The sequence below is a fragment of the Natator depressus genome, chromosome 11 (assembly GCF_965152275.1).
Source record: "Natator depressus isolate rNatDep1 chromosome 11, rNatDep2.hap1, whole genome shotgun sequence".
Classification (NCBI taxonomy): domain Eukaryota; kingdom Metazoa; phylum Chordata; order Testudines; family Cheloniidae; genus Natator; species Natator depressus.
Genome location: NC_134244.1, coordinates 6420243 through 6447487, shown reverse-complemented (window position 1 = coordinate 6447487; position 27245 = coordinate 6420243). Strand labels below are relative to the sequence as shown.

The 27245-nt window shown below is 42.8% G+C and overlaps 1 protein-coding gene across 2 annotated transcripts in view; it reads left to right on the top strand.

The window, feature by feature from the left end:
- The window catches only part of CNTNAP5 (contactin associated protein family member 5), a 420028-nt gene extending 393678 nt beyond the window's left edge, over positions 1–26350 (top strand). The window contains exons 21-25 of one of the 2 annotated variants that reach the window (XR_012641395.1): positions 570–654; positions 10919–11137; positions 16732–16803; positions 18200–23522; positions 23576–26350. Coding sequence is in view for 1 of the 2 variants with exons in the window: in XM_074967062.1 (XP_074823163.1) it covers positions 570–654; positions 10919–11137; positions 16732–16803; positions 18200–18396 (573 nt within the window). In the remaining variant the exon portion in view is untranslated. Of the gene's footprint in view, positions 1–569; positions 655–10918; positions 11138–16731; positions 16804–18199 lie in introns of both variants that reach the window. The other variant, XM_074967062.1, reaches the window with a different exon arrangement.
- Positions 26351–27245: the final 895 nt, after the last annotated feature.

Genomic DNA, 27245 nt, shown 5'->3' with positions numbered 1-27245 from the left:
GGAGAAAAGTAAGGAAAAGGCAGTGAGAGAGAGCATCACACTTCCTTTTTTCCTTCAGTTTCAATGTATTGGCATGAAACTACATACAGGTATTGACTAAGTTAATGTAGCCCATAAAGCATGTGGACCCGATTCTGATCTGTGTCTAAAGCAAGCTTCACACTACCCGTTGGGATTTATCCCACATACTGATCTTGTAATATTCCATGATATTGCAGCTTTTTCCATGTATTGCTAATCCTTGACGGTCAGTTTCCAGCCAGGCTTCATTTGTTTGCCTGTTTGTTGCAATCAAGAGATTAAGAGGTGAGAATTCTCAGTGGGGGCATAAGCACTTGTCAAATATTGTATAGTTTCCTGCAGGAAAGGTTTCTTTAAAGTCCTGCTGTATGAATACTCTGACACACTTTTTGGCTTTTTCTGCTAAATTCAAGCACATTCACTTTGCAATCAGCGGGAGTCAGGCATTACGTGTCTCCAGTGTGGAGCTTTTCTACAAGGCTGGTCTAAGAGACTTCAGGGGTCTCTGCATGCTGCAATAATTAACTGTTTTTACTGACCTGTTCCAGGTTGATCAAGTTCTCAGACTCAAGCACAACCTCTCGGAGATTGACTTCAAGGCCATGAAATCGCTCACCTTGGGCAAGGTCGCAGGTAGGCTGTGCAAATGGCTTGCTGATTTGTTAATTGTACTGTTAAGGCTCTATAATTATTTGTGCAGTGCGGTAGGTTTTTTTTTTAAACTGTAAGGGCTGAATATAACAGAGCTGTTATTTACATAGTAGCAGAAGCCCAGTGAAAAGCGTGTTGGTAGAAGCTTTGGCGGTGTGAGTTGTTTGCCCTGATAGCAATGTTAACCTCTCTCCTCTTGTTGAGCCATCTAGAAAAGGATGGTGGGAAGACCCAGCCCTCCATGGCAGCATAGAGGCACTCCTGAAGCTCAGCATGCCCTGATTTACACCCCTGTGTGATGTGCAGCTGATTATCCCTATGTGGCTGGGCAGCTCCACGATCTCATCTTAGGGCAGGGCAGAGACATGGCTTTACCTCCTCCCCACCCTCTTTGGGGCCCATACCCCCCACTCCACACTAGCTGAGTACTGCATTAGAGAAGCAGTCCCTGGGCTCTCATACAGTATAGGAGCTGCAATTTATTTTCTGTTTACATAGGCCAGGTGAGCTGGGGTGGCCTTTTGATTCCCTGCCCTTTAACACTGCACACCCATCTCAGGACCAGGAAGAATCTACCAGAAGCTTCAGACAAAGAACCCTTATTTTTCTGTTCTCAAGTGGTCCACTTTATGTCATATGAGTACCCCATTCGTTCCTGATAAGAACCTAATAGCCTCTTTATTATGACGAAAGAATGCTGTTGCCGATCCCACAGCAAACCTGGACATCCAAATCAAGTCTGCCATCTGGAAGTGCTTACTGCTGAAGTCTCTTTTACCACAGCCATTTAAAGGTTCACTAATGGCCCCCAAAGCCTATAGAATTGAAAGCCTTTTTGGCAGATGTAGAAAATAAACATCCACTTGTGTCCACTTGTGAGCTATTAATTGTACATAATAACAGCAGCGCACTTGGGATCGTTCTTTGCCAGGTAGTATAAGTAAAGGGACTGATATTTTATCTTGTTGATAGCCAGGGCTTGGCCTGCCTGTAGAGAAAAGGCATCCAACAGCAACCCAAGCTCTGCAGAGCTGGTTTTGGTGCCCTAGTAGTGGTCACTCTTCCATCTGACTCAGTGCTAAGCTAATACCCCAATTGTTCAAGGTCCCATTGTGTTGCTGAATGCGTCTGCTTCCGCCAAATCGTAAAACAGAATTCCTCACCGTGAGTGGTTCCTAAAGTTCCTATTGTACTTGTTAGGAGAAAGGAGGTTTCAGACAACTTGTGTCATGGACGAATCCCTCTTCTGTTTATGTCACTTGTCCTGTAACTTCAGGTAGATATGTTATTCTTCACTTCCTTTATTAAAGTTCTGTCATGTTGCCTGAGCCAGAAACCTTCCTACCCAAATGGTGGGAGAAGCGACTGCTGTATGTAGAACATGCAGAATTTGTCCTACAGAACCCCACTACTTACTTAAACAGTCTCTACAATTTTCTGCTCTACCACAGACTTCTTGTATGGCCCTTGGCAAGTCACTTAGTCTCTATTTACCCTATCGGTAAAATGAGGATAACAGCATTTTGCTACCTCTCAGGTGTTGTGAGGATAAATACAATAAGATTATGGATACTACTCCACTGTATTTGTTTGTTTTGAATGCTAAGTTTAAATTTAAATCTCTCTGTCTGTCTGTCTATGGTACCTTCATGTCCCCCAATGCCATAGGATCCAAGCACCTCACCAACGTTCGCTGAATTTATCCTCACAGCATCCCTCTGAGATAGGGAAGTATGATCATCCCCGTACTTTGTTGCTGTCATTTTATAAACACAGAGCTGGAACATGGCAGGACTTATCCAAAGCTCATTGACTCAACGGGAATCCTTCCACTGACATCAATAGGCATTGGATTCAGGTCCCAAATGGCTGGTCCAGGGTCATGCAGAACATCAAGGCCTGGCATAGAACACAGATCTGAGCCCCCATCCAGCACCTCCACTACAAGACCATCCTTCCTTGTGGTCATCCCTCTGTGCTAGTCACTAGATCATACACCCTTCCCTTTGGCCTCTTGTACATCAATTGAACCTAAGCATATTTATGTGCATGCAAGTCTTTCTATAAGGAGACGATATCACATAGCACAACATGTCCTATTTGTTTGTCTGAGTTTTCTCTGACTTGACGAATTCACATGTGGTTCTGCTGTGTCTGACCATATTTTCTTTTCAACCATGTAATGTCTCATGTACACAACATAATTAAAACAATGACACGTAAAAGTGGCCATTAGCTCAGTGCTTGGAGTGATCTGGCTTTGTGTTTCCAACCTAACTCAATCTGTTTGTCTCAGGGGACCCCAAGGTGTGACCCTCTTTGAAATGCTTTTGGATGGTGGTTTATTTTTTAATGTACTTTGAAATTTCTTCATTCATGCTGCTACAAGTGCAGCTCTTGCTCTTACATCTGCTGTAAATCTATCTGAGTTGCAGATAAGAGTGTCTGACTTCCTACATAGTTACTTCTTTGCCCCACCCCCCAACTCATCACCTTACCAGTAGCATAGTAGTATCAGAGTTAGGGCGGGGAACGTGGATTGCAGGTTAAGGAGGTTCTGAAGATTAATATTATAAGAGATCACAAACTAATTCAGATGCGTCTATTATTAGATAGGGGCACACGCCAGCTGCAGGTTTATTTCAGAAGGTATAGAGACATCACGAATGGGGAGATGGGTGCAGGAAGGCTTCACTAAACAAGTACCTCCTTAAGGAGAGGTGTAAATGGAAAAGAGGGATGAAGTATAATTGTGGATGGGTGGTCACATTTTTAGTAGTGAAAGCGGCAACAGGTTTCTCAATGAATTAAAAGCTCCTGTCACTGAATATTATACTACATCTTTCACAGAATGAACACAGAACAACTGCAACCCCATCAGTTCCACACCTCAGCAACCCCTCCCTCACCCTTCTTCTGTTCTTTATTAGCTGGTTTCAGAGTAACAGCCGTGTTAGTCTGTATCCGCAAAAAAAACCAGGAGGACTTGTGGCACCTTAGAGACTAACAAATTTATTAGAGCATAAGCTTTTGTGGGCTACAGCTCACTTCATTGGATGCATTGAATGGAACATATAGTAAGAAGATAGATAGATAGATATATACACATACAGAGAAGGTGGAATTTGCCATATAAACTGTAAGAGGCTAATTAATTAAGATGAGCTATTATCAGCAGGAGAAAAAAAACTTTTGTAGTGATAATCAAGATGGCCAAATGTATGGCAAATTCCACCTTCTCTGTATGTATATATGTGTATCTTCTTACTATATGTTCCATTCAATGCATCCGATGAAGTGAGCTGTAGCCCACGAAAGCTTATGCTCTAATAAATTTGTTAGTCTCTAAGGTGCCACAAGTACTCTTTATGAGCTGTCATCTTCTTGCCCCTTCAGAACCTCTCCCTCCTGTTCCCTACCTGTCCTGTCTTTTCCCGCCTCCTCAGAAGCACCAGAGCAACCAGGAGAAAAAAATATCTCTGAGGTGCATTTTAGACCTGAAACTGCTTTTGCTGCAAGGAGCTTAATAAAGCAGCTTTGAAGCTGGAGTTGGGTATAAAAGAGGAAGTAGGTTGAGGGCAAGATGGCAGCAGCTACAGATGAAATGGGAGGATAAGACGAGCTGGCAGAAGTTCTGCCGTTGGTCCCACATCAGACAGCAGTAATGCCACCCTGCCTGTTCCAGAGTGACACAGAGGTCACTCAGCCGTCACTTCCAGCAATACAGTGTAGCTGGTGTTTTGTCTTAATCCTGAGAGAAAATCTGTGCTCTGTTTCCCTAAAGATAACGCTACCCAAAAGCAGGCTCTGTTCTCTCTCCCAGTCCTGTCTCTCCCTCAGCTTCCCTCTAGAAGCTTTATTTTTAGGCTGACTGGTTGTTATTTGAATTGATTGCAGCTGTCTGCTCTTGAAAGAAGTATGTTTCCCATTGTAAGCTCTCTATACCTCTCCATTTTTGTTGCATCAGTTGCCTCTTGTCTCATTACAGTGTACGGTGTTGGGAGCCCTGTTGAAACCGAACGGGGTGGCTGCGCTGGGGCACATTAAAATGAAGATGTCACAAATGGGTTTTGACATCTAGCAAATATCACATTACAACCTGAAGCAATGCCTGTTTTTAGCTGATAGATGATCTTTAAGAATATATATAAATATAAATATAAATATAAAAGATGAGTCATACTAAGCTGAAAGCTCTCAAGCACTCCCCACTACGTGAAATGCTCCATAAATTGGGACCACAGGGCCAGCTCATTGTTTCTGACCTTTGTGCCGCGTGGAAAGCCCGGGGGTAGTGATGCCTTTGGGTAGGTCTACACTGCAGTAAAACACCCACGGCTGGCTCATGTCAGCTGACTCGAGCCTGAGCCAGCTGACACAGGCCAGCCGTGGCTGTTTTATTGCAGCGTAGACGTACCCTTCAAGTCACAGCACTTGCTCCTGTCACACTCTGGAGCCAGAGACTGCGCTAAACTTCATTGAGTGCCCATGATCCTGTCTCAAGATGCCTACATGGCAACCCCACAATGCCTTTTACTCTGGTCTTGCCCCTTACAATAGGAAGGTCCAGAGTGGGGTGGACTAGAAGCAACTACAATGGCTCTTCCTCCCCCCCCCACCCCCACCAGGGTAGTCATTAGTAGGAGAAATCCTTCCCTGATTTTAATTGCTGACTTTGGGCCAGATTTGTACCAGGAGCGCAGGGGTGCTCCATGCTGCCTTTATGCAGGCTTGGATCTAGCCCAAGATGTTCATTATGTTTCTCCCAAGTCAAACACAATATCAGCAACGCTGCTCGGTTTTGTGGCAGGACACGGCAGCCTATTTACGTGCATAACCATAGAGTGCCTGGCGCCTAGCTGCACATATTCATAATGGATGCAGGACTGAGACCACTTCTCCATCATTAACTCAAAGCCAGCCCATTTGTTCATGGCCAAGAGTAACCTTGCTAAGGTTGTTCAGCTGCCACAGTGAAACGCGGTGATGTTGTTGGTTTAACTCTCACAAAACCACCTTTCTATTAGTCAGGCTGAGAAAAGAGGCCAAGCATTGCATCAGCATGGAGATGAAATGATCCTTTCAGCCCCCAGCCATGGTCCATCCACTACAGAGTTAAGGCCCACTGAGGGAGAACTTAAACTGGTGGTATACCTGCTTCCATTGAACTCGGTGACAAAACTCCCACTAGTAAAGTGCCTGGTAGGACACCCATGGACTTCAATTGTAGAAAAAGCAAGCCCAAAGAGAGTGGACTTTAATCTTCAGTGCTGTCAAGTTGACTCTTGTCACAAGCGTGAAATTGACTTTTAAAAATAGCTTAGGGGGAATAAAAAGGACAATGAAAAGTGTTCATGCTTTCTCTTTGTCTCACCTTCAGAAGCCCCTTTGATCCAATGCCTCCAACACACTAATAGCATTAATTACGTGATTGGAAAAAATACGTACTTTAAAAGGCAAATTTTTCAAGTCCTTCTTGATTGTCTTGGCCCTTTGAACATAGTTATTTCCTGCCTGTTTAAAAAAGAAATCAGCCCCTTTGCTTCTGAAGAGCATTTTGTAATTGCAGACTTACTTCCAGCAGAGCTTTGAGGACCCACTCCTGCACTTTGGAGTACCTCTGTTGGGAAACAAACACAGCAAGGTGTGATGTTCTCCCTGGCTGGTGTGCGCCAGTGCAAAATCTCATTGCCAATTACTCTGCTTCTCCCTTGTAGCTAATTTGTGACAGTGCCAGGCAATGATGTGTAGTTCTAAGTGCAAGAGGACATTGTGAATGAAGACTGATTTGTTGTTACTATTTATTTGTATTATTGTAGCTTCCAGAGCCGCACTTAGGATTAGAGGACTCGTTCTATTATGTGCTGCAAAGCCCAAACATAACAACAGACTGTCCCTGTGCCAAAGACCTTTCAATTTGGCTTTTTAAATTATTTAGCCTTTGTTACGATCCAGAAAAAGGAGCCACCATAAAGTTCTCGGCTTTATCATAGTAAATCACAAAATACCTTCAAAACCATTGACCTAGATGTCTGGGCAATTTGTCATACGTCATAGGCACGTCCATTACGATACATTCGTCTGTATGACACTATTTATGTATAACAAAATACTGTAATGAAATCATCAGAAACACACTGGAAAAGACTCGATCATGTTCTAAACTCAGGGCAATAATGCTCCCCCCTGCAACAAAAAAATCTCGAAAAAACCCGTAAGAGTAAAATGAAAGCAGGCAGAAGCAGAGTGGGGCCTATCCAGTTTATTGCACTGAATGCAGCATGTACTTTTTACCGGCCTTTGGGGCAGGTGGCATATGTGTTTACCGGGTGCAAGCAGCTCCTGGACCTCAGAGATACAATATGGGTTCCTGAGGCCAGAGTCGCTGAACTGGAAGAGCTAAGGGAGACAGAAAGGTACTTAGATGAGACTTTTGAGGACACAGAAGAACACTCCCACCCCAAGTCTGACAGCCAGTTAAGCACTTCAGAGGAGTCATAGAGTTTAATGTCAGAAGGGACCATTATGATCATCTAGACTGACCTACTGCATAATGCAGGCCATAAAATATTTCACCCAATGATTGCTGTATTGAACCCAATAACTTAGAGAGAATCATAGAAATGTAGGCCTGGAAGTGACCTTATGAGATGATGCAGTCTAGTCTCTCATGTTGAGGCAGACCAAGATATTCCACCACTTTCTGATGGAATATCTTTCAGAATCCAATCTAGTCATGATTTAAAGACTTCAAATGCTGGAGAATCCACTACAACACTGAGTAAGCTGTTTTCATGGTTCATTACCCTCAAAGTTAAAATTGTGTGCCCTATGTCTGATATAACTATGAATTTGCGCTATCCATATGAGAATTCAAACAGCGGGGTCAAACCTGCAAGCCCAAATTACACAGAACTCCCATTGGCTTCATTGAAAAATCTGCATTCTGAGGGCTTTCAAGACTGAACTCAAAACGTAATTGTAAAGAAAACTATAATTCTGCAAGCATGATTTTTGTCTGAGTGTTCTCAATTTTTCAAATGTAATAGCCCTTTAGTGGCTAATCCAGTTGGGGCCTTAATTCTGATTTCAAATAACTAATGAAACTGTCATATAACATCTCTTAGGCTTTTCAAGCTACCATGAAACATAATTCAGTATTTATTGGGTTTCCCCTTTGGCAGGCGGAGAGGGAAAGAAGCAACTCAGATAGTGTTAGCTCTGTGGGATATGAAATATCCACCCTTTGTGTTAGAGATAGTAAAGAAGCAAGAACAGACGAGTTTGGTAATGTTTACTAAGATTTTTGGAACTTCCATAGAGACAGAAGATGCTCTAAATCACTGTTTTCCCATGTTTTTGTAAGATCCACTTCAGAAATATACAACCAAGGCTTTCCTTCCCCTGGCAACCCCACCATCTGTTGTTACAGGCCTGCCCATCTTAATTTATACAGCTTCCACTTCCCCCTCTGCACGGACACTTTGGGAAAGGCCAAAGCATAACTCCTGAAAGTTACAAATTGTATCCTGCATCAGGGATGTATTTCCGTTGAGACTATCTTTGTTTTTGTCATTCAAAACAGCTCTCCTGTAGGGAAGACACAGAATGTTCTGGCCATTTACACCTACGTTTTGCTTGTGTCTGTTCTTGCACCTAGAAGATGGCTCTGTGACAGTTTCCCTAGTGACGCCGTCTGCAGACTTAGGTGCTATTGCAGGCTTCCTTCCAGCCCAGAACCTTAGAGTGATATCTCACACCTACACTTGGGGTGGCTGAGGAACAGCAACACTTAGTAAAATTATGCCTGAATTTCTGCATGGGAACACATCAGACCTAAGTGTTACTTCTTTAAAACCATCTCGGAGAGCGTCAGACAATGATCAGCAGTCATAAGTACCAAAGGATAACGTGGAATTCAGCGTAGACCTGTAGTTTGAGCTGTTTAACTACTTTGCAACCCAAATAGCTTCCCTCACCATCCCCCCAAAAAACCCACTACATTAGTAATTTAGCAAAGTCAATCACTCAAAAGTTTAAAAAACTGCCAGATTTATTGTTACCTACGCAACTTTCATTCTGCTCTCTTGTGTGTCCATCCTGTGTGTTGAATGAGGTGGGGTCACATAGGAACAATAGTATCTGATCGTAGAACTAGACTTTACCACACTGAATGCACACAAGGATATATCACCTTGGTGTACAAGGTCCATCTGTAAATCCATGGGTAATACCAAATTGCATCAACTGCAAGCAGTTGGGTAACTCAACTTGGCTAAGTACTCTGCACAATGATAATACCCAGGAGCCAAAGAAATAACTAGTATGTGAAATTGGCTTCTTGGACTTGCCTCCATCCACATTCAACACCACAACCAGGGCGTAAAATAGCGGGCTATGTGAGAAAGATCAACAATTTTCTACTCCCCAGTCCAGGACTAGCCCTTGAAAGAGCTTACAGGTCCAAACCCTGGCAGGCACTGAGATATGATATTTTAATATCAAGTCAGACAGCTTACCACGTTGTTGTCATTGGTGTTCAGGGTTTTTTTTTCCTTTCAAAGCTTGTAACCAAAGCTTTGTGGGCCTCATCTAGCTCCCATCAACCTCACTGGGTATTGGATCAGGCCCTTTATGATCCAGATGATCTTGAAATGTGAACTGTCAACTGTTGGGGGAGGGGGAAATTAATCTATAAGTCTGATAGTTTTATGAGATCAGCTAATAAAATTATTTAATGTAGACTGGGAAAAATATGTATGATGGTTTTCAAAATGTTCTGTTTTTAAAGGCCATTGTCTTACAACGTGAAAGGGTAGAAACAGATGAGGAAGCTGGGAATCCCAGTTTTGCAATGCTAAAAACTACACATTTCTAACACTACCAGTAGACAAGATTTCACACCTTGAATGACCACTGATCTTGCATTCAATGAGGCTTTTTTATTTTGTTTTTTTCCCCTTATATTGGCACAAGATGTACATAGCAAGTGACAGAGGTCTTAGCAGTATGAATGTCAATTCCTAGAAAGTAAATAAATGGGGCTCATTGAGAAAGAGAAAATGGCTTACCCGTCCTTCACTGTCTTTCTCAAGCATCAGGCATTGCTGCATTCAGAACCATATGCAAAACTTATGCCCTTGAATTAGCTTTCCCCTAATAGGGCCTAACTCTACATGTACCCCCCACCTCCCACCCGTAACCACACACACAGAGTAAGCTATTTCTCCTACAGACTGGGAAAAAAGATAGTGATTGATATTTCTGTTTGTAAATACTTGGGCATCTCATACCATGGTGACAGGGGCATATAAGTAGGTAGATATATAGGTCTAGTATACTTGGAATACTCTCCCCAGGGTAGTTTGGGAAGCCCAAGCACATGAGACAGTCAACATTAGACTATATGAAGTACTAGATAATGAGCATCGCTGAACAATCCTGTATTGTCAGCCTTGGACAGAGCAGATGATCTGCTAGGGCTTGTCCATCTCTGACAACTCAGATTCTGTGAAACAAATGTTGACAAATGAATCTCACCTCAGGCCTGAAGATAATCAGTGTTACTATTTAACTGATTGATTGTCAGAGGTGGGGTCAGGGAGGAGTTTTCACCCAGGTCAGATTGGCAGTGATGTTGGGATTTTTATTTATTTATTTATTTATTTTTGCCTTCCTCTGCAGCATGCGGGTGCTGGTCACTTGCCAGGCTCATCTGGGTATATCTCACTTCATCAATTCCCTGATATTGAAGGGACCTCGGGCACTGGTGCATCTTGGTCCCTCTTATTTTCTGCCTGTGGCACATAATAGTTTAGTCTCCTGTGGACTGGAATACCATGGTCTAATTTCAGTTGGGTTTAGCATCTTAGTGGCCTGCAGGAGGTCAGACTAGATGGCCCGGTAGTCCCTTATGGCCTTACATTCTATGATTTATGGTAGCACCAAATATGTGTTAGGTGCTTTCCAGACAAACAAGAAACTGGGTAGGGGAAGGAGAACAACAGAGGCTATTTATTTACAAGCCAACTCCATTCACTATAAGTAGTATAGTAGATGTGCATCTTTAAGAGGGATTTAAATGTGAATATCGTCTCAGACCTAAGGGTCCAGTGGAAGAAGGATGTAATTGGGCGAGAAGCTGATGAATGGGTGAATAAGGTCAGGTAAGCTAGCAAAGGGTTTTTTAATCAACCAGCAAAAGGATACATTTAAAACACCTTTCTGATTGTGTTGTGTGTTGCAGATAGTCTGGGGCTAGATTCTGAAGTCTTGAAGGCGAACTCACATGGCTTTATCGGATGCCTGTCCTCCGTCCAGTACAATCACATAGCTCCACTGAAGGCCGCCTTACGACATCCCAGCATAGCCCCTGTGACTGTCAAAGGCTCCTTGACTGAATCGAGTTGTGGATACATAGCAGAGGCTGATGTGAACACTGTCACCACAGTATATTCCTCATCAGGTATGTTCTGTCAAGAAACTAAGGCTTCTATTAAACCAGCATTTTAGAACTCCACGTGGGATTTGCTCCCTCCCTTCCTGCTGCCACGGTAAGTGTGATACTAGAAGCAAGACGGCTTGGAAGCCATCAACACACAAGTGATAGGGATGTACAGATAAAGCCTATTCAGGTCTGCACCCACTAAAAGGCTATATCCTGGTAATAACTGGAGCCTGATTAAGATCCTGTATTGCCTGAAAAATGCCCACAGGAATGTGACATTATAGGAGAGTAAAGCCTGATTTGCAAAGGTTAGTCCAAACTCTATCTCAGGAACATGGGACTTCAATTGCCATTGCAGGCAGTCCGTGAAGTATCATGGCTCCAGTGCTGGAGATTTCAAAGGAAAACAAAAACCTGGTATGGTGTTGCATATAACACAATTGTTCCTGACACCAGATCCTGACCAGCATATCCCCTGAAGTCTGAAGAATCATGCCATATACTAACTGTCATTTTACTCTAGCTAGAGGAAATCATAGAATCATAGAAGATTAGAGTTGGAAGAGACCTCAGGAGGTCATCTAGTCCAACCCCCTGCTCAAAGCAGGACCAACCCCAACTAAATCATCCCAGCCAGGGCTTTGTCAAGCCGGGCCTTAAAAACCTCTAAGGATGGAGATTCCACCACCTCCCTAGGTAACCCATTCCAGTGCTTCACCACCCTCCTAGTGAAATAGCGTTTCCTAATATCCAACCTAGACCTCCCCCACTGCAACTTGAGATCATTGCTCCTCGTTCTGTCAATGCATGAGTGTTACTCTGTGTGTCTTTCACTGAATATGTGTATCATTCGCTTTGTTTTAAGTGAAGGTACATAACTTGAATGTTGCTAGCTGGTGATCCTAAGCAGTTCATTTTCCTCTGCAATCAAGAAATTGCCCCCTGGGAATCTTAAGTGGTTTGTACATTGTATTAGTATGCCGGGGGGGAAAAGAACCCACAGAGCAGCTGGTAGTACTGTCACCACAGGCAGGGACACACAAGTCGCTGTTTTAGTCGCTAGTTGGATGTAGCAGAGACCTTAATAACCAGAAAGGAGTAAAAAATGGAAGCGTTTTTTTTTTAATCCTTTGAACTATGAATTCACTTTATCTTCCCTGCTGGATAACTCATAAAGCTTCCTATGTTTTACATCCTAATGCCATTTATTTCCTTGACATTTGGACTTGCAGCAGATCCCGCTTTCCTTCAGCTTCTACCCATGGTATTCAGCAGAAAACAAATGATGCTATTAATGTTTTGCATAGGGAGAAATAATTACGCTTGCTCTCCGTGTGGGGAATGGATTCCAGTGTATGTGTGCTTGGTTTTTTAACTGAAGAAACATGGCTTGTTAATGGTGAATGGTTTAGGATTGCTCTGTATGTGCGTGCGTGCATGCGGGCATTCTCACGTGTGTTTACACACAAACTCTCTTCATCACTCTGTGGGTCAAATTTTGCTCTCACTTATCTCAGGCCAACCTATAAAGTCAAGAAGGGGACATTTTAGAATAAAGCCTAAGTCTCAAAGAGGGAGTCAAAACTCTAATTTCAGATATAACGGGGCACGATTTAGACTTTCATATTTAAATCTTGCAATTAACTAGATGTAAGGCAGTTTTAAGGTAGATAAGCACTCAGATATCAGCTAATACAGAGTCATGGTAAAAGCTCAATGATACCTCTGCCTATTTCTGCTTTAAAATATGGTCACCCTTTTATCATGATAACTGATACCTAATATAACCTCAGCATTCAAAGTGGACTTGTTTTATAGATCTCATTGAGACTTAAATCAAGCCAGTTCTGAAAACTGTATGTTCTATACTGTGAGTAGTGGTTATATAAGAAATTCCATTTTGTATTCCATTATACTTGATATTATTTTACATATAATTTCTTCTGATAGATATATAGAGAGAGACCATATTTTAAGGAATAATCACAGGAGGACAGAGTTAAGGATTAATCTTCAGCTTTACTGTGCATTTCTCAGTTTCAGTTCTTGATTTCTCATCTCTGCATGTCTGAGAACAAAAAACAAACTTTAAAGACTGCTGTACATATGTGTGCCGATTATCTGAGTCATTGATAGAGCAAAGATAGCTGCCTGGAAATCCTGCTGTGAATGTGTGAAAAAGCTTTCAGTGCTCATAACTTGAGAACAATTAAAACACTTTCCTTCAAACTTGGAATGTTTGTTAGATCTTCAGGAAAGTTTCTTAGCAAACTACTTTTGAACAAAATCCACTCATCCATGGTTGATTTATCCATGCCCAAAATCTCTGATTGGAACAGCTGAGGGGAAAAGTGACTTCCCGTGATGATGATATTTTGTAATGCTCCATAAATCAGTCTCTCTTACGTGGTAGCACATATACCAGTTGCCACCCCAACTCCACATTGATGGCACCCAGATGTTTTACTCTAGGATGTTTACAGTATATTAAAATACTGCAAATATCACAGTATATTAAAAAAAATTTTTCAGAAGATATGTATTAGTGGTCACTACTGTATTTTGAGGGTTAGATCCTCAGCTGCCAGTTTACACCAGTGGAGGATCTGGACCTTGTGTATTTAAATGATATCCCCCAAATACTTTCATAAATCAGATACTGTACCAAAATTTTTTGCTTGTGGAAGTCTTGTGAGACATTGCATGTCCCCATTTCACTGAGGTGCCCTTTGGTGCCAGGATTCTTCATGCGTTATCTCAAGGGTCATATCTAAAAGGAAAAGAATGTCCTATTAAAATATCATATGAGACAGTGCTTTTTTTCCTCCTCGGCTGCAGAATTTACCATGATCCCACAGGGGAAGGTTCTGCTGTCACTTGCCATCTGCTTCTCTGCAACAAACACCTCATTGTCTTGTATCCTGACTTTATTTCTTGGGTGAAACATAATTCGCAGAACCTTTAAGGTCTGTCGACCTGCATTCTGATTAAACCACAGAAAGAAACTCAAAGTTACCTTTAAATCCCCAACACTTCTTTTGGATTTTTTAAAAGTCCTTTAGCTTCAAGTAATTTTTGGTCAAAGACGAAGGACTCTTTAATAGCATGTATGGCCAACATTTTACACAATGGACGTGTGGATCAAAAGTCTCGCCTACCCCTCATTCATTTTATGCAATCTCAGCAGGTGACTTGTGACACCAGTCAGAATTCTCTGTCCAAGCCGTAGGGGCAGCTCCTCAGAGGGAGTAACTTGTCATAGCTCTATTGACTCCATTGTCTTCAACAGAGTTATGACAATTTACACCTGCTAAAGATCTGCCTCATGGTGTGCAAAATTAGCTAATAGTCAACTCATGTATAAACCAAGCTTTTCTGGTCTAAAACGAGTTGGCGTTTCACAAGGTCTGCTTGTACTTGAGCAATTCCTTCTCAAGGTACCCAATCTCCATGCATTGGGAAAAGAGAACTTGCAAAAGAGCTGAAATGGGTCCCACTTGGGGAGCCATATCCCAAATGGGTGACTCATTATGTAATCCTTGCTAGTGAGCATTTATTTATGTCATCAGTCCCGTTGACTTCAAAATCACTTCTGTGACTGCATCTGCTCTGAACATCAGTGATCTGCAGAAGTGGGAACCCTCCTCCCCCAACACTGTTAGTTTGTAGGCATCTGTTTACAAGAAGGGAAATGCTTTGATCTTTAAAACTGGCAAGAGAACTACTTCTCAAACCTCAGAATGTCTTCGGCCAGATTCTCTGTGGCCTACAGTTTGTGAAGCTATTTACATCGGTGAAATTGGGTGTAAATGGTATCCATTAGCACTCGCTTTGCACTAGTGTAAATGACTGCCCAAGGTGCCGGGCAAAGGAGAATCAGGCTCTTTGTAAATACAAAGAGTGCAAAGCAAAGCTGGGTAAAGATGAAAATTTAGCCCTGTCCAACACACAAATATGCTCGTTTGTCTGAAGGGAAAAATCCCACTTAATGGAGCACTAAGAGTCTGCCGAGTCAGCTACTAAAGCAAGAATGTTCAATAAGAATGAGGCATTGCAGCATTTTGCATCTCTTTCTAAGGCCTCCACATCTCACCTTTGAAAGGAGCAGCCTGGCAATGCCATACAATCTGTTCCTGAGACCGTCAGATCTCGCTCCCAAGTACAGGCCTATGTGTGATAACCTGGAGGCTTGTAAAAGGGGAGAACAGCAGCTCTGCATTCCTGCAGACAGAAACCAAAGAGAGGAAAGGGTGAGCTGAGATGAAAGCCCTTGTATGAGGATACAGACAGGCTGGATGGTTCAGACATAGAGCTAGAGATAGATGTGGGACATGCGGGGACAGCTGGTGCAATTTATCATCGTACCATTGGCTTTCAGTGAGGGTTTGACCCATAATCTGGATCTGGATTTGAAGCTCCCAAAGTGTAAGGCGTTTGATTCTCATTTTGGTTTGGATGAGATATGGAAAAGCTGGCTCTGGGAACCCCCCACACTTTGAGGGTGTTTGGATACAGGAGTTTGGAACCCTGATCTCTTTAGAACCCTCTAGATGCTCCAGTCTCTTCAATGAAGAGTGATGCTCGCTGTGCTGTGCAGCAGAAATCGTTTGGCAGACCCTACGTGCCAAAATCAGGAAGCATTCCTTCTCAAGGTTCAAAGGAGTCACAGAGGGGACATGGGTGCAGATTAAGTATGGGAATGGATGTGGTAACACAAACCAGAAGGACCTGTAGCAGCTGAAGGGGAAAGATCAGAACATGTCCAATTTAAATGCATCCCACTGACAGCTTCTGCCCTTGGAACATGTGGTATCACCATTGTTCTGCATTGAAGAGGGAGATCCCTTCCAACAGAACACCCCTCCCCCTGCCTCCCAGACACTGTTTCTCTCCCTCAGATTGAACCTGACCCATATATCCTACATTAGCCTCCTCCCTTTCCAGATGCTTCTTGGGGCTTGTCTACACTACCCCCCGAATCGGCGGGCAGCAATCGATCCAGCAGGGGTCGATTTATCCTGTCTAGTATAGACGCGATAAATCGACCACTGAGCACTCTCCCGTCGACTCCGGTACTCCACCAGAATGAGAAGCATAAGCGGAGTCAACAGGAGAGCATCAGCTGTCGACTTACCGTGGTGAAGACACGGTGGTAATTAGATCTAAGTACGTCAACTTCAGCTACACTATTCACGTAGCTCAAGTTGTGTATCTTGGATCGACCCTGTGCGGTAGCGTAGACAAGACCCCAGTCTTGTCTCTTTGGCATCGTAACATTGTTCAGCCTGACAGCGGCTCCCAGCAGGCTACCTGGGTCAAATGTCTCCCTACCATTGTAAGCAGGTGCATTGTGGTAGGATTATAGGGTGTTGGTTTTACCCATTTAGTTTCTTCTTGCATTTACGGTTTGCACGGCTTTGTCTCTCAAAGTGCCTGAGGGTATTGTCCTGTGTTTACCTGTTTTTAAGAGGGCTCTTCTTTGATCAAATTCTCTAATCCCCAAACCACTGTTTTGAGGGCAGACCAGGGTAGGTAACTTCATTCCGAGTGCTGAAGCAAACTCAGCACGTTGCCTATAGACAATGAGCTGTTTTGTATTTAATCAACTGCAGATCCCTTTGGGAAGTCGGATGAGCGGGAGCCCCTCACCAATGCAATCAGAAGCGATTCAGCTGTCATCGGAGGTAACCTCTTCTTTTCTTTTTCTTTTGAATGATGCAATCAGAAAATATTTTCTTCCAGAAAACAAGTACAGCAGCACCCTACCCTCATTGGCTTTACAAGGCTGCTGCTGCTGCATTTATTATTAATATTAATTATATTTTGGCAACATCCCAATGTTCCAGTCAGGACCAGGGACTATCATCCCACATGCTCCCTAAACAAAGAGAGAGATTCAGTCCATGTTCTGAAGAACTTAAGCCTTTTCAAAATACAAAATAGCATCTGTTTCTCTGAGACATGGCTCAGCTGTGAGTGCTACACGCAAATACACACCTCTGACTGGTCATGTAATGTAGCAGTCATATCTCATCTATCTTCTGAACTCTCTAAAAGCTAAGTGTGGTGTGTAATGGAATTCCTGAGACCATATGGAAACTCTCTTACAAGCCAAAGCATCTGTTGATTCACAAGTGGTCCTCACGCCGTCATGTATTGTTTTCCACATTCCTTTAAAAATCAGCATTTATCCCAAGGGTCTGTTGCTTTGTGGTGAGTTGCTTTTCATGATACCTAGACTCTACGGGCCAAATTCACAAAAATGTAATTTAAGAGAGAGCCCTCAGTGAATAAAGTTTGCCAGAAAGGGAAGTTGTGGAGGCATGAGGAAACAGAATTTTCGAAAGCACTCAGCACTGGCCTAACTTTGCTCTCATTGAAGTCAATGATTGACTTCAGGCAAGCAGAATTAGACCAATGTTGAGCATTTTTGAGAATCCCACCCAAGGTGACTGTATCCTCCCTCGTGCAGGATAGAAAGCCCCAGTGCTGCCATCTGGGGGTATGTCTACACAGCAGCTAGGCACCTGCGGCTGGCCTGCGCCAGTCGACTCAGGCTCAAAGGGCTGTTTTGTTGCTGTGTAGACTTCCAGGGTTGGGCTGGAGCCCAGGCTTTCAGACCCTGTGGGGTGGGAGGTCCCAGTGTTCAGGCTCCAGCGCAGTCCTACACAGCAATGAAACAGCCCCAAGCCTCGCATGGACCAGCCGTGGTTTTTTCTTTGCTGTGTAGACATACCCTGGGAGGCTAGGCTAGAGGCCTGGGTCCAGACTGGGATGCATTTGTAACCCATACACCTCCTGGGTGTGGTGGTCTGTCTCATCTAGTGGCATCAAGACCACTTAAAGAGAGATAAAATGAGTCTGCTCTACAGCCTTAGCGAACAGGGTGTTGGCTTTTAGCTCATGCTGTAGAGGCTCATGCTTTAAGCTCGAGAGGTCCCCAGTTCAATCCTGCCGCCGCCGACTGGGGGTCTGTCGGTGTTACACACTGGCTTACAACATCTGCTAAGCAGCCTCCCCTGATAAAATCTTTGTTTCTGTTTTCCCTTCCTGTTCTTACTTTCCCCCCTCTTTCCCCAGGTGTAATAGCAGTTGTAATATTCATCATCTTTTGCATCGTGGCCATCATGAGCAGATTCCTCTATCAGCACAAACAGACACATCGAAGTAGCCAGGCAAAAGAGAGAGAATACGCAGAAAACCTCGACAGTTCCTTTAAAACTGACATTGACTTGCAGAACACAGTGAGTGAGTGCAAACGGGAGTATTTCATCTGATGGACTGTGTGGTTCCTTCTTACTCTCCTCCCCACACCTGGCCTTTTTTTCTTTTCTTACCCGTTAATTTATTTGCCAGCTTTTAACCTTTTCAAAGGACACTGCCCTGCACAGGAGAGATTGGCAAACACTTTAATGCCTCATTCCCTTCACAAAAACCTGCCACAATTACATTGGCATCTCAAAAGACCTGCTATTCTACTCTGGACAGAATAAGTTCACGCACTTGCACAATTGCCTATTAAGTTTGTGGATTTCTCAAGTCTTATGTTGTTTTCTGGAACCATTTAACTCACCACTTTGTATCTGATCTGAGCTATATAAACTAGAGGTAAAGTACTGTAGCTAAATAAGTAGCATCACAGCTTTTGGGACAGGGTAGCAGGACAGAGTGAGACCAAAATGCCTGATTTATTATAAGATGCATTTACACCAATCATAAAGTCACAGCTAGATCCTCAGTTGATGTAATTTGCCATGAAACCGTTGACTTCCATGGAATTACACCAGTTTTCACCAGCTGGGAATCTGGCATGAAGTTACAGTTATTATTTTCTCTCTCTCCTTAAGCTCCTTCCCCCATCCTGCTGTCCTTTTACTGTAACTTTTAGGCTTACAAATGTTTTTAAAAAATACAGGAATACTGATAACAGCATTGGACAACATTCATTCCAGTGCACCTTGTATACCTCCGTCTTATAAGTCTGACTATTTAGAACCAACATACTCTAGCATAATTCTAGCTGAAGCATGGAAAATAGTACCTTGAAACTTAAAGGGTTATAGGAGGCTTCTAGGACTTAGGTGCTCTATACATTTCTCTGATGATTTGTCTGAAACATTAGAAGTGCAGCATACACACGCTAACATCATGTAGAGAATGATCATATGCTGAGGTCAAACACTTAAGTGATTGTGGCAAATTAAAAACAAACACAAGAAGAAGACAAACCCACCCCACCCAAAACACCATGAGATCTAAATTCTGCTGATTCATATAAACAAGCCAAAATTGTTATTAAATTGCTTTAAAAAACTGCATGAATGAAGCGATGGTGCTTCCTGTTTGTAGAAACCAGGATGTTACCTCTCAAAGATAAGGAAAAGGTGGCTTTTAAAAAGTTTAGTGAGACAAAGTAGACGAGGTTAATATCTTTGAGTGGACGAACTTCTGTTGGTGAAAGAGACAAGCTTTTGAGCTTACACAGAGCTCTTCTTCAGTCTAAGCTTGAAAGCTTGTCTCTCTCACCAACAGAAATTGATCCAATAAAGATATTACCTCACCCACCTTGTCTCTCTAATATCCTGGGACTCACATGGCTACAATAACACTTAGTGAAATTCATTCACAAGGAGAACATTTTAAAGGACCATGTACAAAGTTCTGGATTTTTAATTTTCTTCTGTCCCTTTCTCCAGTGGTTTTCTGTTCTCTTCTGTTTGGGGACACTGGCTAGCAGAAGTAAAAGGGACTCTAATCTGCCTCCTCTATTCTTTCTGACAGATCACTGAACGTGGATTCAAATCTTTTTCACACAAAAAATATTGCAAAGGAAAATATGCCATAACCCAAAGGGGGGGGGGAGGGAGTTTGGGGTTTGAACCCAGCGTGACCTTGCATGATGATCCCATCCCAAATGCTAGATGAGCCCTGACAGTGTGTTTAATGCCATACAGGGCCCATCCTGGGAGCTTAGCAGTCTAAGGATATGATCCAATGCCCATGAGAAAATGGGAGCCTTCCCACTGATTTCAGGGGGCTTTGATTCAGGCACCAGGGAATCCACCGTACATCAGGATCCTTTGGCCCCTTTGGAGTCCCAAAGGCATTTCCACATGGTCACAAGGGTTTGCACTACCAAATCTTGCTGCAGGAAAGGGATAACAATAACAAACAATAGACAGCAGTGCAGCTGCACAAAGCCTCAGGTGGTCAGGGCATGGATGACCATATGGCTGTATAGCTGGAGAAGAGAAGGCTGGGGAGGAGTTTAAATAAATGTAGGGAGCTTGGATTAATGGTTACAGATGATGGCTGATAGGCCTCAGGGAAGTAGATTTTGAGAAGGAATATGAGACAGTCTTGGTTTGATATTCAGCACACTCACTATGTTACACTACAATCCTCTTTGGTCTTTTGACCATCTTTGGGGGTGAGTGTGATAAGTAAAAGCTAGGCCAATACAGTGATCATCAGGCCAACCGACCTGGCAAGCTTACAAGGCAAGCTTAAACTTAAAGGAAGGATGGCGCTGCTTCTCCCAGCTCCTACCAGCCAGCAGCCACTGCGTCTTGTGCCAGCTGCTTGTATGACATTTGGTTATGACTGCCTTTGCATGCCATGACTCATAATGATGGACTCATTAGCAGGAAGATGCAGAAAGGCATGCACCTAATGAGATCCTCCGCAAAGAGTTTCTTCCATATATAAAGCTGCTCTGCATGTTACAGGGGGGACAAGCATACTTAGGAACAAATGTTCATCTCCCTCTTTCTGTGGATTCCAGGTTTTTCTTCATTATTATCAGCATGGTTTTGTCCAAGTTATCTCATTTTGAATGTTCTCACTGAGAAGGAGCTATTAATTCCCCCACACAGGTATTGCCTTTAGGAAGAAGAGATGGGGGATCAAAATCCACATTTTATTCAGATCTCCCACCACCCGTTACTGTGCCATGTATTTTTCCCTCCTCAACATGGCAGATTATAAATCATCCTTGGGCTTTGCTACATATTCTTCTTTTCTTGATATAAAAGTCACAGTAAGATATAGTGAGTCTAGCCCCAAGCAAATACAGTAATTAAATGGATAGAAAAGGGAAGGGTTGAGCAATCAGTTAGAATCCCCTCATTATTCAAGTCACTGAGAGGACAAGATTGCTTCATGCCGTCCTAGAGTCTGAGCTTGCAAGGTACTAAGCATTCTCAAGTAGGAGCATGGCCCTAGTGATGATTGGAGGAATGAGCAGATCAAAACAGACATTTTGTCACACACACACACACACACACACACCCAGCCCCCACCCCTTGGTTCCTGCGCATGGGAACAAGTCTGGCCCACCTCCAAAAGCATGCAGTGTTGGCCAAAGAGGAGGTGCAACCAGGATATCCAAGAGATGCTGCAATTCTGCCCACTACACCCTCTACCACCTTAGGCCACAGAGCTACCAGTGGATAGCAAAACTGCCCAGCAGAACATAAGAACAGCTATACGGGGTCAGACTAAAGGTTGATCTAGCCCAGTATCCTGTCTTCGGACAGTGGCCAAAGCCAGGTGCTCCAAAGGGAATGAACAGAACAGGTAATCATCAAGTGATCCATCCCCTGTCACCCATTCCCAGCTTCTGACAAACAGGCTAGGGACACCTGCAAAGCAGAGTATCACCACCGCAGCAGCTTGTTAGGTGTTATTTGTATCTGGAAGAGTGTTGCTGGCTCCATATATAGCTCGGGGTGGGTACATGCATGAGAGGTGTGGGTGTAAGCGCACACACAATCCCCAATCCAGCAAACCACATCAGCATATATTGAATTTAAAGCATGTGAATAGTGGCATTAATGTCAATGAGATTACTCAAATGCTTAAAGAATCACAATCAGTGTTGCAAAATTGTATTCACCCTGGGTAATTCTTTTGATGAGCAAATTAAAGGTTTTTTTTTTCATCACCATCATTAAACATCACAGTACAGGGCAGGCAAATAAGATTAGTAAAGTTTCAGGAAAATTTAGTTAGGCTGGTGTGTGTGTGTGTCGGGGCGGGGCGTACACATGAGGACAGATACATCTATCTATACATACAGATATATTGGACATAATCACACAGCTATTCAAACCAATAAAAACCTGCTCAGACAAGTTAACAAATTGTGTATGCACATTACACTCAAAATTATAAACTAGGGTATTATATTCTTGCAATGAAAAAAAAATGGAAAGCAACAAATTAGCATCCTACTAAATGAGACCATGCTGCATTAACTGTAGGAAGCAAACAGTCTGACTAACTTTTCCTTTTTTTAGTGGTTTGGATCTGCTTTCTTTTATGCAATCATCATCTGTTTATTAATATACTAACTAGAACTGGTCAAAAAAAAACCAGGGAAACATTTTTTGCAAAAAGAAAACTTCAACATTTCAGTGTTGTTGCCATTTTGTAGAATTCTGAACAGATCCTTTTTCCATTTATCACAATTTTTTTTAAATTTTTCTTTGTCTTTTCATTTTAATTTGTCTCTTACCAAAAACCCAGTTTTCAGTGGGGAAACAAATTTCTCAGTAAACGAAATTTTTTGTAAACTATTTCCATAACAGTAGCTCAGAAGAATTTATGGACAATTCTGATCCTGTGGAAATGCTTCAAGGAAAGTTTCGTTTTTGAAAAAAGGCCAATTTTCAACCAAGAAAACCAAGTTTAGAAAATTTCAACCAGCTATTATGCCGGTCTTGCTTTTATTGAATCAGTGATGAAAATTTGCATTTACTTCAGTAGGAACAGTATTGGCGTACCGGATCTGCCCTTCAGTGCATCAGCTTTAACATACTTGCCAACTTTATTCTCCATCTGAATTTCTTTACTGGATCAGGAGGTGGTCAGCCTGGCTCAGCCATTCTGCCGCTACCTGTGCTAATGAGGCTATATTGCTCTTTATACTCATGCCAGCTCAATGAGCGCTAGCGGGAGCACGTGTACGTGAGCAGGGGAACCACGCCCCTTGCTTGTAGTGTCATGTAGTCTATGGTACTAAATGAGCTCAACTCCCATTTTGAAGTCTTTTGGTCAGCTCCTGAAATCCTTACTCAGCAACCAATTCCCATCAATTTCAGTGGCATGTATATGCCACAGCGATACAGTACTCAGTTAAAAATTCTCAAAAGTGCCTAAGTCACTTGGCAAACTAAGTCCCATTTTCAGAAGTGTCTTAGGGACTTAGGGCCAAATTTTTAAAGATCTTCAGATCCTTAAAGATCCAAATAGGTACCTGGAGGGATTTTCAAAAGTGCCTAAGCACCTAACTTGCATTGAAATCAACTGAAATGTGGCTCTTTGAAAATCAATGGTATGGTTTCTTCTAAGACATTTATGCACCTAAGAAGTAGGTATTAACCTAGTGGGATTTTCAAAAGTGCCTAAGCAGGTTTAGGTGCCTAACTCCCATTTGAAATGAATGTGGGTTAGGTGCCTAACCTGCATAGGTGCCAAAAAAAAAACCCAAAAAACCCCCAAACCATTAGGCACCTAAATACCTTTGAAAACCTGGTCCTCACTTCCTTTTTAAAATAGGACTAAAGGCTCCTAAGTCACACCGGCAGTTTTGAATTTTTTTCCTCTCATCTTTAAAAAACAAATAAACAAACAAAGCCTAAGCAAATGGAAGGCACCCAGCACCTCATAGGAGATGCATAGTAATTCATCGTATTGGGCCCTGTGTGCTTAGTGAAACTGTCAGTCTTTACTGAATATCACTGCTGAGGTTATGCTAATGCTAAGTGTACAATGAAGGGGATGTCTCCAGCAGTAAGGTTTTGACTATTGCTTTCTAGTCATTCTTAATAGAAAATGCATTGACTTTGAGGTCAGAAGGGACCATCGTGATCCTCTGGTCTGACCTCCTGCACATTGCAGGCAACAGAACCTCACCCACCCACTCCTGTAATCGACCACAAACCTTCTTTACTGATTTACCATAGAGAAGAGGCTTTTTTCTCCAAAAGTTTAAACACTTATGTTAATTAGATGGTTTTGTTAATTAATGTGTAGGCTATTTCACACAAATGCACCCATATTGGGCCAATACAGCATGGGATGCGGTATGATTTGGCTATCTAACCTGAGGCTTGATCCTTTTCCTATCGAAGTCAATGGGAATTTGGACATTAATTTCATTCGGAGCTGGATTGGACCCTGAGTTTATGGGAGCACTTGAAAACTGCCTTCATTTTACACCTTTTCAGTTCTTTCTTCTTCCCTTTTGGCATCAAAAGACCCATCTTTGGCCCAAAGTCTGCTCTCCCACCAAAGTAAATTTGCAGTAACTCCACTGAAGTCAACTGAGTTACTCTGGATTTACACTAGTGTAACCAGGAGCAGAATCTGACCCTCTTTTAATGCAACCATCTTATTCCCATTGCTGTCAAAAGGACATCCGCCTTTACCTATGAAAAAAATGTCTACGGGAGACAGGATTAAGCCTGTTGCATCTGAGACCTGTTATGTAGTTCAAGGCATTTATGGGTACAAAGGGTTATTCTTTTTGCAGAAACTAAATGATGCCCAATAAAGCACCCAGGTGAAAGCTGATCCCTCGCTAGGCTCTAAAACACAAGTGCTATTTCGAAGCTTTCATGCAGTTTTTGCGATGCCTTCCTATCAACAAGGAAAGCAATGTAGCCTAATTCCCTTCAAATCTGGTCCAACGTCCATTGGAATCAATCAGGGGGACTTTGTATTGACTTCACTGGGAGTTGCATCATGCCCTTTGTTCTTACTCCCTTCTCTAAAGCTGGTTATTTCACAGCTACAAGGCTTAAAACAATTATTTCTTTAATTGAGTTTTGGGCTTTGGTGCATTTTCTTTAGCGAATGAGAAGTACTTGATATCTCATGTAAATTCACATGTATGTTTCCTTCGTGAAATTCGAATCATAATTTTCTTTTGGGGGTAGGGGATGTTGGGCCTGAAATATATTTTGTTTTCTTCTGTTGTTCCTTTTGAGCCATGGCGCTAGGATTTTGAACGATTTCAATGTATTGCTACTTATTTTTGTGATCTTTTGCACTCAGTTATTCTAAGAGGGGGTGGGGGGAAGCACACACACTCGTGAACTGTTTGTAAGTTGTAAGCTAGTTGTTTGTCTTTTGTCATGTTTTGAGTCGACAAAGGGGCCACAAGCAGAGCAAAGGAAGGATTGAGGCAACCGTGTGCTTCGACACTCCAGTCAGGGTATATATTGTTTTTATTTGGCACGTGGGGAAAATGGTGCGGCGGATGGGGCAAGGAGTAAAAATTAGGCAGAGACCATTATTATAACGCTGATTGGCAAAGGGCCAGCCGTGGGCTCCTCCCTGCACAAGACACGCATCAAAAAATGGGTCCTCGGCCTCAGCAGCTGGCAAGCAGGGTCCCTCCACCAACGTCAGTGGATCTCCGCTGATTACGCCAGGTGAGGATCTGCTTCCATGCCCCTCCCCCGCCGGAAATACAATAGGAGATGCAAGGAACAGTCTTTACGTACAGTCTGGCCTTTTTCTCCCCCCGCTCCCGTTGGCGTGGTGATGGCATTTTGCCATATGACTGTAGCTGCTAACTTACTAATGGCAGCTGTTTCCCACAATGCTAGTCATTACTATCCTGGTCGTGTTTAACCCCAAAGGCCATTCCATCTGAACGCTACAACTAACACGATGCTGCATGGGAAATTATGTACTCACCTTTGCATGCCAGTTCCAAGCCCCCCCGTTTCCTCTTGAATCATTTAAACAAAATATTTTCTCACCTGCCTTGTCATTGCTGCTAATATTGAACCCACCTGTCGTGTACTGAAGTGGCCCTGTGTCTTTGGAGCTAAAATTTAGATGCAGCCAATCCACAGCTCCTTGTAGAGCTTGAGACACAGCAGGTTAACCAGAAATCCAACATCATTCCATGAACATTTGGGGAGAAGAACAAGCAGGCTTGTTTATTCAGGCACCCAACCACAAGCAATTGCTTGTGAGAGTCCTGAAGTGAAATATTCATGTAATCTCTTCTGTCTAAATAATAAAGAGAGACCATGCTTCAGACCCACTCCCTGTCTTGAAAGCTTTGGCGTGAAACACACTGGGACAGATTCATTCCTCTGAGGACAATGGAGTTCCATCAGGGATGAGTTTGGCCCATAACTGAGAGAGCCTCCGATCACCCACAGCAAGATGTACCTGATGCCTGTAAATTAATCTGGGACTTTCCAATCCTCAATACCAATAGTTGCATTCAGTGCACACGTCTCCTAAGTGATATTTACAAAACTCAAGCGCCCTTTAAGCCCTTGATATGAGTTGAAGTCACCTTTAGGAACTTGGGGAGGCTCATGGCCTCATCCAAACCCCCTTGATAATGACAGGAGTCTTTCTGTTGACGTAATGGGTTTTAGATCTGGCCCTCACTGCGCTGAGATGAATTGCACCCTACATGAAAAACAAAGCCACAGGATCAGCAAAACTCCTTCCTCAGGCAAGACAAGCAGCAGTCACCCAAGTTAAAATCTGTTCTATATACTGTAGAAGTAACACAAATGGCCTCTTCCAGATAAGGACATTTTCTCATTTATTTTACATTGTGCTGCTCAAAAATCCTTTGAAACGATGGTAGGTTAAACATCAATTCCAAAAGGTAGCACAAGAGTCTCTCAGTTACAGTAAAAAACAAAACAAAATGGAGGTCTAGCTTTTCTTTCCACTGTCTGGTTTTCTGAAGGGAATCCCAAAGGACGTTGCCTCAGTCCAAGTCAGTTTTGTAGACCACGTAACATGTCTTATCACACTGGATGGGATTAAAAAACAACAACAAAAAATTTAGCCTTTGCTTCTTTTGTTTTCTATGGTTACCGTTGTACAGAAGAACGTCTTAAACTGTAAATACTGTATATTTAATAAAGAGAGCCTTTTGTATGATTTTGTGTGGAAGACAAGCGTCTCCTGCTGTGTTTTTCTTAGCTAAATGGGCAGTTAAAACGCTAATCTTATTTTCATTCTTTTACATCATTCTCTTCTAGGCACGAGGGTGCGCCTGGATGCTAATAAAATATGAAACTCCTGCAACTTGGCTTTATCGATTTCAAAGGTTGCTAAAAGTGCTGTCACAGGCTAT